At 39.5% G+C, this 15,008-nt stretch overlaps 1 protein-coding gene across 1 annotated transcript in view; it reads left to right on the top strand.

Annotated features, from left to right (window-relative positions):
- LOC122883522 (transmembrane channel-like protein 3) overlaps positions 1 to 15,008 on the top strand; it is a 53,473-nt gene that overhangs the window by 36,816 nt on the left and 1,649 nt on the right. The window contains exons 17-21 of the mRNA XM_044212352.1: positions 5,290 to 5,400; positions 10,655 to 10,780; positions 10,857 to 10,935; positions 11,596 to 11,638; positions 11,732 to 12,005. Coding sequence (XP_044068287.1) covers positions 5,290 to 5,400; positions 10,655 to 10,780; positions 10,857 to 10,935; positions 11,596 to 11,638; positions 11,732 to 12,005 — 633 coding nt within the window. The remainder of the gene's footprint in view (positions 1 to 5,289; positions 5,401 to 10,654; positions 10,781 to 10,856; positions 10,936 to 11,595; positions 11,639 to 11,731; positions 12,006 to 15,008) is intronic.

The following is a 15,008-nucleotide window of genomic DNA, read 5'->3' as shown; positions in this document are numbered from 1 at the left end:
TCACCATTTGTGGATAATGGCTCTCACTGTGGTTTTGGTCTACTTCACTTTGTCAGGCAGGTCCTATTTAAGTGATTTCTTGATTGAGAACAGGCGTGGCAGTAATCAGGCCTGGGTGTGGCTAGAGAAATTGAACTCAGGTGTGATAAACCACAGTTATGTTTTAACAGGTGGGGCAATCACTTTTTCACACAGGGCCATGTAGGTTTGGATGATGTTTTCCCTTAATAATAACAACCTTCATTTAAAAACTGCATTTTGTGTTTACTTGTGCAATCTTTGACTAATATTTAAATTTGCTTATTGATCTGAAACATTCAAGTGTGACAAACGTGCAAAAAAATAAGAAATCAGGAAAGGGGCAAACACCTTTTCACACCACTGTATATGCATCTTCCTACATATACACACACACATATACACAGGCCTAAGGCGCTCAGCCCACTGTGATTTATGCATCAAAGCTGTCATTGCCTCTTTCAGTCCTTATCAGTCACTCCCATATGTGGTGGAAAATCCAAGCAGCCACACACACACACACACACACACACACACACACACACACACACACACACACACACGCAGTCCGGTATAGAGCTGAGAGAAGATTTCATGTGAGCCATTAAATGCAGCTGTGCCGGAAGAGAGAGAGATTGATACTGACACGTTGCTGATAGTATAGAAGGTTTTTTTTTTTTTACGCCTCCTACTCATAATTATGGAGTGCTGAGACACTTGAATGTGTGTAATACTGACAATATTTCTGTTGGTGATAATATGTGTGTGGGTTCAGCACTACCAGTGACCCCTTCCATATTATATGTAGTCATTTGATCCATTGTTGATAAAAATATTAATCGGTGCAATTTTGTGTTTTATCCATGAGACTTTGACCGTAAGTTTTTGTACCATTGCTAAAATGTCAGATTTTTATATTATCAAAACAAAATTAAAAAGCTTTGTAATCCTAGTTCAGTGATAAAATGCCAGTGCACTGCGGAGTCCCCTTCCTTGCTTCAGCTGCTGTACTCATGTAGCATTAATATGTAGCATTAATACCACTTAATTAAGGCATCACCAAAAATATGTAGCAGAGGCCTACAAATTGGTATAATAATAAAGTAGAGGAGATGAAACTCAACTTCGGCTATCAGAAATAATCAATATTTATACTAAATAACAGAATTTAACTCACATTAAATTCACCTTGGGGCACCACCCTTTGAAAATGGAAATTGATAGCCAATTAACTGATTCAGTCTCAGTTCTGGAGGTTGCTACTAAGTTCTTGACTCTTCTACAATGACCCTAATACTTCATACACACAAACACATGATCAGGTTCTTTATAAATGAAAGGTTTATTGAACTACTAACTACACACACACAATTAATAACTACTAGACACATAAATGAATGGATAAATGCAACCATGAATAAATGCAATGAATACAGCGATGAACAATTGATAAATGCATGAATGAAGCCTTGAATACAGCAACAGACAATTAATGCATGAAATGAGGACCATATTCTACCGGATGACCCAGTGAATGATTATCTTGGCAAGCTGTATTAACTTGTGTAAACACAGGAAACCACTAAGTGAATAAACTTTAATATTGAACAGGGAAATCACTTTAATGCAACGTTCAGCAGCTGTGGGGTTATTGGGAAGCACAAGTGAAATAGTCTACTTTACGATTCCATATCATGATTATATTGAAGGGAGATCCTACTCCTGACCTAACGTTAAATTACTTTTAGAAATCTATAGCATCAAACCCCAAAATCACAGGAAAAGTAAAGTTTCACTTGGTGGTTCAGATGGCCAATTATTTTCTTTGTTCCAATTTCTTTTGTAAAAAATTACAAAAGATAGCACACATCAAAAAGTGTCCATGCTTAAAAGTTCGGCCTCCTCAGCTGCTAAAAAGACCTGACACCAAAGACCTTTTATGAATAAACAGGATATTATCCACTTAGTAATATGTAATAGACAGTGTTAATCCAGGTTTACATGTCATAATGTATTCATTCATGTACTGTACAACATCTGATACACAAACATATGTACACACACAGTGGTGTGAAAAAGTGTTTGCCCCCTTCCTGATTTCTTATTTTTTTGCATGTTTATCACATTTAAATGTTTCAGATCATCAAACAAATTTAAATATTAGTCAAAGAAAACACAAAATGCAGTTTTTAAATGAAAGTTGTTATTATTAAGGGAAAACAAAATCCAAACCTACATAGCCCTGTGTGAAATAGTGATTGCCCCCTAAACCTAATAACTGGTCGGGCCACCCTTAGCAGCAACAACTGCAATCAAGCGTTTGCATTAACTTGCAATGAGTCTTTTACAGCGCTGTGGAGGAATTTTGGCCCACTCATCTTTGCAGAACTGTTGTAATTCAGCCACATTGGAGGGTTTTCGAGCATGAACTGCCTTTTTAAGGTCATGCCACAGCATCTCAATAGGATTCAGGTCAGGACTTTGACTAGGCCACTCCAAAGTCTTCATTTTGTTCTTCTTCAGCCATTCAGAGGTGGACTTGCTGGTGTGTTTTGGATCATTGTCCTGCTGCAGAACCCAAGTTCACTTCAGCTTGAGCTCACGAACAGATGGCCTGACATTCTCCTTCAGGAGTTTTTGGTAGACGGCAGAATTCATGGTTCCATTTATCACAGCAAGTCTTCCAGGTCCTGAAGCAGCAAAACAGCCCCAGACCATCACACTACCACCACCATATTTTACTGTTGGTATGATGTTCTTTTTCTGAAATGCGGTGTTACTTTTACACCAGATGTAATGGGACACACACCTTCCAAAAAGTTCAACTTTTGTCTCGTCAGTCCACAGAGTATTTTCCCAAAAGTCTTTGGGATCATCAAGATGTTTTCTGGCAAAAAATGAGACGAGCCTTAATGTTCTTTTTGCTCAGCAGTGGTTTTCATCTTAGAACTCTGCCACGCAGGCCATTTTTGCCCAGTCTCTTTCTTATGGTGGAGTCATGAACACTGACCTTAACTGAGGCAAGTGAGGCCTGCAGTTCTTTGGATGTTGTGTCTTTTGTGATCCTCTTGGATGAGTCGTCACTGCTCTCTTGGGGTAATTTTGGTCAGCCAGCCACTCCTGGGAAGGTTCACCACTGTTCCATGTTTTCGCCATTTGTGGATAATGGCTTGCACTGTGGTTCGCTGGAGTCCCAAAGCTTTAGAAATGGCTTTATAACCTTTTCCAGACTGATAGATCTCAATTACTTTCTTTCCTATTTGTTCCTGAATTTCTTTGGATCTTGGCAAGATTTCTAGCTTTTGAAGATCTTTTGGTCTGCTTCACTTTGTCAGGCAGGTCCTATTTAAGTGATTTCTTGATTGAGAACAGGTGTGGCAGTAATCAGGCCTGGGTGTGGCTAGAGAAATTGAACTCCGGTGTGATAAACCACAAGTTATGTTTTAACAGGTGGGGCAATCACTTTTTCACAAAGGGCCATGTAGGTTCAGATGTTGTTTTCCCTTAATAATAACAACCTTAATTTAAAAACTGCATTTTGTGTTTACTTGTGCTATCTTTGATTAATATTTAAATTTGTTTGTTGATCTGAAACATTCAAGTGTGACAAACATGCACAAAAATAAGAAATCAGGAAGGGGGCAAACACTTTCTCACACCACTGTATGTATATATATATATATATATATATATATATATATATTTGCTAATAACCAAACCTGCCCTACCATATTCCCAACAACATGAAAATATCTTGTTTTAACGATAAACTTCACACGTTATAACGTGATACTGACCCATTTTTTCTTTTTCTGGTGTGGCAGCAATCCGCTTCTGTAAAAATCAGCATGTTAAAATAAAACTTCACATTTTTACTATATTGTTAATTAAACATCACATGTCAAATAATGTACATTGCATTGCAAAGTCAGTTTCTTTGTTCTTTGTCTTCTGAGTTCACAGTGCTACGTGCTGTGAACTTCCATCTCCTTGAATGTGGGAGTATTAGGTCAGTTTGAGGCCTGTCCGTTGTAAATTGGCCACTTGTCACTTAACTTTCCATTAGTGCCTTCCTTGAGTCCTAGTAGGGCCTATTTTCTGACCCAGAGGTCATGTGAAGACAGAATGTTTGGGGGAAGTTCATCTTTGAGTCCTATCAGAGCCTGTTTCATGACCCAGAGGCCATTTGGACAACAGCTTCAGGGAAGGTTAATTCTTTCATCAATAAAAGATCAAAATGTTCATCAGCATCCATGTTGATTCACACTACACTCATGACATTGCTGTCAGGAGATGTTGTGATCATACTCGCTGGCTGTTAAAGGAAACACTAGTGGAGTAATTTCTATTGTCTCGCATAGTTTGGATGTTGTATGGTCAGCCTAAGCATTCTGTAGCAGAGCTGAGAGCTGCAGTTCTAGTGAGCACAGCTGTTTTGGTTTAAAAATGGTTGATTTGTATCTGTTCCAGGTTGTCAGCTGCACCTGAGCTTACAAAACATTTGCTGTTAATTTAAAACCACATTTGAATTTCACAATTTAATGCTAGTCAATTTATTATGTTGTGCTCATGCAGGTCCAACCTTTTTTTAATCAACACAAGTCACACTATTTTATGTGTAGTGGATGTAAAAGTCACATAAAGCTGAGGTTAGGGACATATGATTTCAGCTCTGTTCAGAATAAAATGTCCCAACTGTCTTTCTACAGGATGTTAATTAAGAAAAAAAAGTCGCCCTATTGGATTTCCACCTAATGAACAGAATGCAGTAGCCTGGGCTTTGAGGAACAGTGTCTATAAAAAACTATTCACTAGGGTTGTTTTGTTCTTTTTAAACTTGCTCTTATTTCACTTTTTTTGGTAAGAATTAAACATATTTCACTGGGATGCTTCTATAGCTCTGAATGGGACTTCAGCAGTATGAATGTAACTTATGTCCTTATGCACATTGGATTCCAGGTTATTGTGGTTTCAGACATGTTTTTAGCCTCACATCACTGTACATGGTAGTACTATGAAATGGAGATCAGTGAAGAATTTAGATAGAAAAGACGAAGCTAGTGAAAAGACAAATGCTTCATGTTCTTATAAACAACACAGCTTATCTGAAATGGGTCAAAAATGTTTACAGTAATCCAATTTTTCAAACATGACTTGAATTTCTGCTGCATTTTGCTGAATTGTTCTAAAAGCAGTGAAAAGGTCTGAAAGCAACAGGAATGTGAAAATAGTTAATTTTAACACACCCATGTTCTCTTTGCTTTTTTTTAGATCAAACAACTTCTACCTGGCTATGCTGCTTTTCATGCTGTTTCTGTGTATGCTGCCCACCATCTTTGCCATAGTGAGATACAGACCATCACAGCACTGTGGACCATTCAGGTAAACACAGTTTAGATAGTATCAAAAGATGTTTATTGTTTAAAGGAATACTTCAACCAGAATGCTATCAATTCCAACTATTTTTGTCCAATACACATTTATTTACTACAATGACACTGGAAGACAGGTGAGATTGTTTTTGACCCCTTATAAGTAGCTGCAGTGTTTCAGAATTACACACCCATTTCACAACTTGTCTTTATTTTCTGGAGGGCAGGTGTGGTTAGCCATGTGAGCACCAGGAAGCACGGGTAAATTATGCACACATTCTCCCCTTTAGCCCCCTCAGTATATCACGTCTAAAGCAGTTTTGTTTAGCCTAGCTTAGCACAAGCACTCCGAGCAAAACTGCTAGCATGGCTTCATCAAAAATGAAAACCTTCCAACACCTTTACACTTTGTATCAAATTGCACACAGCATCTCAAAAGTCCTGTCCTAGTGGGGTTACCAGATTTAAATGTCCTAACTGAACTCACTTTTGGACACGTTGTTGACTAGCTTGTTGGTTGACTTAGTGGTTTATAAGGTGTTTTATAAGACATATTTAGAGCTGATGGAGCTAGGCTAGCAGTTTCCCTCTGCTTCAAGCCTTTGTGCTAAGAAACTGAATTGAAACTGATATGGATCCTGTCATTTGACTAAGACAGAAAATAAGGATATATTTAAATTTTCTGAATGATCCATTAAGATTATCTCATGTAACCCACTTATAACATTCATCATTTTTATTTTATTTTATTTTTTATTAAATTTTTTACAGGGATACTGCACATTGATCAGCGTCACTTTAAATGTGCCAGTGTTAGCCAAAGGGCAAATTTTCAACTGTTGTCCATTGGCCAGATGTTAAATTAGCTGTTAAAACAACAATAAAACAGACAACATGTAAATCATAACAGGAGAAAGTAGGCGAAACATGAAGCAGCTGAACAGAGGATAAAAAGCTAAAATGCAAGCAATTACCACAAAACCTGGTTTCAGGGTTGCCATGGGTGCACCTGTGTGGGCATAGACTACAAAATCTGATATAATTTGACAAACTGTAAATAAAATATAACAAGAGGAGACAACCCTCTGCTCTGAACACTAAAAAGTCTTTCTATATACTGTTGGCAGTGTGCAAACTACAGCTGATGACAATAATACCTTTCTGTAAGTGCACTCTCCTGTGTATCTGTATCAAATATATCAAAGAATATCAAAACATTGTTTAAGCAGAATATCAGAGCAATTTACATTCTGTTATTAAACCTGTCAGTTTCTGACCTATTCTTCTCCCTATCTTGCCATCCACCCTAAGCTAAATTCTGCAAAGGGGCCCTCCTACCTGACCCCTGAGCCATGTAAACCTTTTGCCATTGTCACACCTGACACCCCAGTGCTCCCACTACACTCCTCTCTCCTTTAAAACGGTTTGCTCCATCTGTCAGTCTCAGAATAAATAGATCTATACAGAGCAGAATGAGGTATAAACAAACAATATTTATTGAATAGAAATGTTTCTATAGAACCTTAAGATAAGTGAATATTAACATTAACATAAATAAGAAATTGTAGAAAATAATAAAATTTAACACTGAGGTTTGGCTCTGCTAATTATTCGAGTCCTCACCATATTATACAATTAGCTTCGGCTATACAATGGAAACATAAGTCTATAGGCCATGGCTGCAGCTTTATGTCTCAAAATAGTAAAATAAACACTGTTGCCCGTCAGTTTATCAAATGTAATAAATAGTTGTATTTCACTCTCTTTTGTCAGGCACAAAAGTACCCTTGTGTAATTTGTTGAGTCCTAGAGAACTGGGGTAGGGGGCATATAGCACCGCCCGGCTCGGCCTGATTACGCTAGGGACACGACAACGGTGCGAAGCGCGGTCGTGTCTAGATGGTAACCCTGGATTTGCGAAACTCTCATGAGATTTGTACTTGTTGTTTCTTCATTTGCGCGTTTCTAAATCTAACCAAGTGCTTTTGTTGCCTAAACCTAAATCTCGTGAGAGTTTCAGGGTCCAGGGTTACCATCTAGACAGGATCGCGAGGCGCCCCCGAAGCGCTGCCCACTTCCTTTCGGTGCCCAATTGGATTGTTCAGACAGAGCGTGCTGCGAGCAAATCTGGCAAGAAAACACACTGATAATATAAACTATATAAATTTATTATATATGATATAAATGATCTGATTCTAATCAATAATATCCCATGCTTGCCAACCCTTTTGATTTCTCTGCCCCTCTCCCTCCTGTTCTCCTGGAGTGATCCCCCCCATGATAAAATATCAAGATCTGCCCATCCACTATATTTATTAGAAATAGTATTACTGCTGTTTGTGATTGTGTATTTTAAATACGTAGGCCTATTTATTCCACACACTTGTCAGTTCTCTAAACAGAGAGCGGGAGAGACAAGGTGGGTATCCTTGGGACAACAATGTCCCCTCTTATCCTTGATCTGGTTAATGTATCCCCAACATTTTCATAAATTATAAACGAGAATAATAATAATGATAATAATAATAATAAGCTTTATTTATATAATGCCTTTATAAACCAAGGTGCTTTACAAAATACAATACCATACAGATAAAACAAAATTAAAAACCATACAGATAAAACAATATATTAAAAACAAAAATTAAAACATTTGAATAGGCATATGCCAGTCTGTATAAGTAAGTTTTTAAAAGCTTTTTAAAGTGAGATACTGACTCAGCTGATCTGATGTTGAGGGGGAGTTTGTTCCACAGCGTTGGAGCTAAATCAGTAAAAGCATGATCCTCTTTGGTTTTGAGCCTGGAAAAATTTAATTTAATTCTGTACCGGCTGTGGAGCCAGTGTAATTCAGCCAGGACTGGGTTCCCTACGTCCAGTGTTTGGGATGAGCTGCATTCTGAACCAACTGTAGACAGGCAACTGCTGCATCATTTAGACAAGTGAATAATGAATTACAGTAGCCTGGGCGGGAAGAAATGAGGGTGTGGATAAGTTGTTCCACTATGTTCTTGGGGAGCACTGGTTTGACTTTGGTGATATTTCTGATTTGTAAGTAGCAGGATTGGACTAGACTCTTAATGTGGTGATTGAAGATGAGGTACTGATCAAAAACAACTCCCAAGTTTCTAGCTGAATGTTTTGTGTTAGCTGTTAGTGGTCCAAGGAGGGGGGTGACACTATTAGGCACTGCAGCCTTGTCTGTGTTAAGTTGCAGGAATTTGGAAGCCATCCAGTTTTTAATGGCAGCAAGGCAGCAGGGCAGAGAATCCAGATTGTTACGATTTTCAGAGCTAAATATGACATATAACTGGGAGTCATCTGCGTAACAATGGTAGGACACAGGGGTGAAATGGCGAATAACATGAGCAAGGGGCAACAGATATGAAGTGAACAAAATAGGGCCAAGGACTGAACCCTGTGGGACCCCACATGACATGGGAGCAGTTGAAGAACTAAAGTTGTCAACAGTGACTTTGAATACTCTGTTTGATAAGTAAGATGAAAACCACTCTAGAACAGTTTCACCTAGGCCAACATAAATTCCTGAGACTGTTAAGTAGAATTGTGTGATCAACTGTATTGAAGGCTGCACTCAATTCCAGCAAAATGAGAATAGTGAGATTACCAGAGTCCGCACTCATCAGGATGTCATATGTTACTCTGAGTAGGGCTGTTTCCGTACTGTGGTTCTCTCTTAAGCCAGATTGGAACTTTTCAAATATATTGGTTCCTTCCATTATTTCTAAAAGTTGCTTAACAACCACCTTTTCAACAATTTTGGAGCTCAAAGGTAATTTGGCTATGGAACGGTAGTTATGGGGGGTGTTGGATCTAAACCAGGTTTCTTAAGGAGAGGCTGGATACAGGCCTGTTTAAAATAGTCCGGGACCACGCCAGACCTAAGAGATTCATTGTTAATGTTAAGAAGCCAGGGCGCGATGACTCCAAAAACCTCTTTAAACAGCTTGGAAGTAAGAATGTCAGAATTAAAAGTAGAGAGATTGGTATTAGATACAATGTCTGCCAAATCACTAAGGGTAATGGGGGTAAACTTATCAGCTTGGAGGAAGGCGATTATCAGGACGGTCAGCATGAATATTAAAATCACCAACCAATAAGATGTGGTCATAACTAAGAGCAATAGAAGAAATAAAAAACTACTGTTGGGTTTTGGAGGGCGATAGATAATAATACAGCACACAGGGATATCAAGATTGATTTTGAACATCATTATTTCAAAGCTGAGATGAGAGCACAGTTTAACTCTATTTGTATAGGCAAGTGCCAGTCCACCTCGCCTGCCACTGAGCCTAAGGGAGTTGAAGTAAGTATAATTGGGGAAAGCACTTATCTTGCCAGTCTTCAGCCATGTCTCGGTTAAGAAAAGAGAGTCCAATTTTCTGGTTGAAATAAAGTCATTTAGGATGAAGGTTTTATTGGCCAGGGGATTTGCAGCTTTTACTTCACAGCTCAAAGCGCTTTCTTTAGCAGGGAGAGGCCGGGAAGGGAATGGAAAGAGGTCGGATGGCAGTGTGGTGCTTCCACAAGGGGGAGCTGGTGTGAGCGAGGGGTGCGACAGTCTTTGTTGTGGGCATAGGGGAGGAAGAGAGTTGAGGTAGGCACGTGTGTAGTGTAAGCAGTCAATCTGTAGATTAGCAGCAAGCATGCGACTACCTAGCATGTTCAGGTGAAGACCGTCTCTTCCATACAGGGAGGAGCGCTCCCAGAACAGGTCAAAGTTGTGAATAAAATCAGTGTTTTACGCTGCACACATGGACACAGGAGTCCTGGAAGTTTCTCCAGGATGTCAGTAGTAGTAGCTACAGGAAAACAGCATGTAACAGCATTTGTGCTACGGATGTTTCGGACTATAGAATGTGAACCTTTTACAGCTAAAGCAATATGTAAGGTCCTTGTGACTACATTAAACCTTTGTCTGTGTTTTCCAAAGAGTTGCTCATTTCTTGCATCACAAACATGAATCTGTAGCTGAATCTCTGGCATTTTCTGAATATTTGCTACATGTATAAACCAACGTACTGTAGCCTATATACTGTAGCAAGGTTTAACAGAATTGTTGATTTGCTAGTCAAGGAAGTCATAATCTGTGGGAATGTGTAGATGTTCATGAGAAGAGCAGAGAGCTGTTGCTTTTGGAAGTTGGAGAAGGTGTTTCTCACTTAGAGTAGGCCACAATGTACCTGCCTTTACTTTGTTTCTGAATGTTAACATAAATAAAAGTACTTAAATGTGTGTTTCAGTGGCCAAGAGAAGATTTATGACATCATATCGGAGACAGTGGCCAGTGACTTCCCCCTGTGGTTCAGTAAAGTGATGAGTTACATCACCAGCCCCGTCGTGGTGCTGCCAGCACTGCTTCTGCTATTGTAAGACTGCGCACACACACACGCACATATATACATATCAACATGCCATCTTGACTTTTGTCCCTGTGTGTTTCAGCATGCTGATATACTATCTCCAGGCCATTGCCAGATCCCTCAAATTCACCAACAACCAGCTGAGGATGCAGCTCCAGACTGTGGGTTTCTGATGAATCATTCTCAGAGTGGATCAAGCTATATTTGTTTTCAATGTGTATTAACAGTTTGTAGGATTGAATCAAATTATGCTGACATGCTTCTCAATCATAGCACATTTGTATTTAGCAGTTTTGGTCGCCCTATATGGTATATAAAGTATGGAAGTAAGCAGAAAATATGACTAGTTGAAAGTGCAAAGTTAATTGGAGTGGTCTTCAAGGCTGTGCGAGAACTTCAAAAAGTTCAACTAACCTTATATGTGATAAAGTTACAAATATCTTCTTTTTTCCCCTTTTTTTAACATAAACACAAAATATGAGCAAACATTTTTGAAGGATCCCTTGATCCTTGAAGATTTGTACTGAGCGGACATTTTACAGATAAAAAATAAATCACTGCTCTCTGGTGGACAAACTATCAAACTAACTTCAATCTAATGCCGGCACTGTTTAAAAATGAATCTAAATTATTTGATTAGTCGCACAATCGGCAACAATTTTGATAACTGCATAACCATTTAAGTAATTTTTTAAAGCACAAATTTAGAAAATAATTATAGTAAAAAATCCTTGGATGCGGTTTCAAACTGAACATTATAGACAATGATATCTAATGTTCTAAGCGTGTCTAAAGGTGGAATTTTACTTTAATCTCATCAGGAGCGGACTGAGGACAAGAAGAAAGTCTTCCAGATGGCTGCAGGTATCTCTGGTGTTTTTTCAGTGCTCCTGTGTGTGTGCCATTATGTCTTGTAGTGTCCTGACCCTCACTCTGTGACATTTAACCCAACCTTAGCAAGACTGCAGGCTCCAGAGGCTGCTGTGGACAAAAAGCCGGATCAGCAGGAGAGCGACATCACAAGCCAGGAGGCCTCCATCCACACTCCATCTCCCCGACGGAACGGCAGCATCACAAACTTTCAGTCTCCTGTTCATCGTGGAAACAGCATCCGCACCATCACCCAATCAGTGTCTAGGGCGGACCTGAACAGAGGAAGGATGGCTGGATCTGTCAGAAGTCCAACAGTGACCATACTACCAAAACACAGGCTGGAGCACATACCTAACAGGTCTCACACACACACACTGATATATTGGTTTAGCCAATCAGGTTGACTTTACTCAACAGGCAACCTGATGCAATTTTATTGATTATGAATTTATTGTAGAATTGATCGCTAGTCAAAATGCAGCCAATGGAAATGCCTAATAATACATTTTGAGTAGATCCCAGACAAGTATACATGTTGTTAGTTTGTATCAGTATTTGTGCTAGGGCTGAACGATTTTAGGCAAGTATCCAACTGTAATTTTTCTGACCAATGTTGCATTGTGATTAAAATAGTGATAGGTTTCCATAAATTCAACTCCGGGCCAGTATTCATGGTCTACTACACAGTGAAAACTGTCAGTTTAACTCTGCCTGGACTGGCAAGTACTTGTTTATTTTACCACCATCTCCAAACTTCAAACTAATGCGTTTAATTTGCGTGAAGTGCGTTGTGGTAGTTAAATAGGTTTTAAATGCTGCTGAAAATGTCTGGCCGGTTTTAAAATCTGGCCCAATTGAATTTGTATTATTATATATATATATATATATATATATATATAATTATTAAAGAACATACATTTGTACATAATCACATAGGCATATCTTGTTTCTACAGAAAAAAATAATGTAGTTGCTTGTTAAAATGGATTGGAAAAAGGAATATAAGGCTTTATACTTTAACGTCAGTTGGCAGAAAAAAAGTTTTCATTTTTGTTCCTTTACCTCCAATCAGTTCATAAAGTAAATTAAAACTTGGCAACACTTTATTTGAAGAGGTGTGCATAAGACTGATATGACACTATCATAACCATGACATGACACCTGTCATGAACATGAAGGAGCCTTTATGAAGGTTTATGACTTCTGTCATTAAGTGTCATTTGGTCAATTATGTCACTTTTAATGCAAAGTTGACATTGTTTGAGATGTCTTTGTTATGACTAGTTGACATTAACCAAGAAAACATAAACATACCATAACCTAATTATCAAATTTAAAGAAATGATTTAGCATTATGTGTTAACATTACATTATACTGTCATGTGGTTGGTTTTGACATTGGCTGTCATGAGACCATTATATTTGTGTCATTAATAATTCCCTTGACTTCAAGTAAAGTGGAACCATTTGGACTTGTCATAAAGATGTCAGTAATGTTATAAGGCCAGTTTGATGACAGAGTACAGTACCGAGGTGATTTATGGAGTTTCCTGATGGACAGATAGCTTTACTTGTTGCTAAAGTAACGTTAGCTAACCTAACCACATTGGTGGTGGTTGAGGTGAGTTTCCCCCCTTCACTGTGAAGCACTTTGAGTATCGAGATAAAGCGCTAATGTTATATAAATGTAACTAATCCATTATTATTATTATAACTGCTAACCGCTTAACTGATCAGATTCAGCTTTATTGCCAAATAGGTTTACACGTAAAAGGAATTGCTTTGGTATTTTGGTGCAAAACAATAAACATAGTAGAAATATAAAGAAAGATAAGCAAGTACGGCAGGTCAAGAATGCTAAATATAAAATTGACAAAAAGATATTAAACAATATAAAAAAAATACTAAGAAAATAATAGCAGCCTCCTGTTGGAGGGGAGTGTCTGAAACAGTTTGTGTCCAGGGTAGGAGGGGTCAGCCACAATCTTTCCTGCTTGCCTCAGGGTCCTGGAGGCGTTCAGGTCCTGGAGGGAAGGTTGATTGTAGCGGATCATCTTCTCTGCAGAGCGAATGATACGCTGCAGTCTGCCCTTGTCCTTGGCAGTGGCAGCAGCATACCAGATGGTGATGGAGGAGGTGAGGATGGTGTCAATGATGGCGGTGTGGAAGTGCACCATCATTATCTTTGGCAGGTTGAATTTCTTCAGCTGCAGCAGGAAGTACATCCTCTGCTGGGGTTTCTTGGTGAGGGAGCTAATATTTAACTCCCACTTGAGGTCCTGGGTGATGATGGTGCCCAGGAAGCGGAATGACTCCACAGTGTCGACGGGGGGGCCTTCCGGATGATGGGGATGTGGCTGGGTTCTTCCTGTAATCCACAACCATCTCCATTGTCTTGAGAGCGTTGAGCTCCAGGTTGTTCTGACTGAACCAGGTCAGCAGATTCATCCCCATCAGAGATGAGCCCAATGAGGGTGGTGTCATCTGCAAACTTCAGGATCTTGATGGACTGGTGACTGGAGGTGCAGCTATTGGTGTACAGGGAGAAGAGCAGAGGGGAAAGAAGGCAGCCTTGGGGGAACTGGTACTGATGGTCCTGGAGTCAGAGGCAGAGATGTTGTCCCAGCCTCACATGCTGCCTCCTGTCAGACAGTAAGTCTGCAGGTGGAGTCAGGCACACTCAGCTGGGAGAGCTTGTCCTGCAGCAGAGTCAGGATGATGGTGTTGAAGGCTGAGCTAAAATCCACAAACAGGATCCTGGCGTAGGTTCCTGAGGAGTCCAGGTGCTGGAGGATGAAGTGGAGGGCCATGTTTACTGCATCATCTACAGACCTGTTGGCTCTGTAGGTGAACTGCAGGGGGTCCAGGAGTGGGTCTGTGATAGATTTGAGGTGGGACAACACAAGGCGCTCAAAAGAAGTCATTACCAGAGGTCAAGGCGATGGGTCTGTAGTCGTTAAGTCCTGTGGTCCTTGTTTTTTTGGGGGACGGGGATGATGGTGGAGGTTTTGAAGTTGCGGAGAGGCCCAGGGCCCTGCTGTGGTGGGGGAGGTGGAGCTGGTGGGCCTTGAGCTGGTGAATGGAGTCACAAGGAATGGTGTCAGGATTGTCCCATTGTCTCTCAAAGTGACAGTAGAACTTAGCTGCCGTTAGCTAGTTAGCTTAAGTTAGCTAGTTAGATTAACATAAATGAGCTTCAGTTGTAACTATAGCTGCCTAAACTATAACTTTCACTCTCACAGCTTGTTCAGATTGTTAATAACGTTAATCCAAGTTATAATTAAAATTGTGGCTCCTGTGATTCGAAAATTGCACTTTTGATATAAAAACAATGAATCGTTCAGCCCTAATTTATACTTAC

This window comes from Siniperca chuatsi, linkage group LG1, assembly GCF_020085105.1.
Source record: "Siniperca chuatsi isolate FFG_IHB_CAS linkage group LG1, ASM2008510v1, whole genome shotgun sequence".
NCBI lineage: Eukaryota > Metazoa > Chordata > Actinopteri > Centrarchiformes > Sinipercidae > Siniperca > Siniperca chuatsi.
This window is presented reverse-complemented; position numbering and strand designations above follow the sequence as displayed.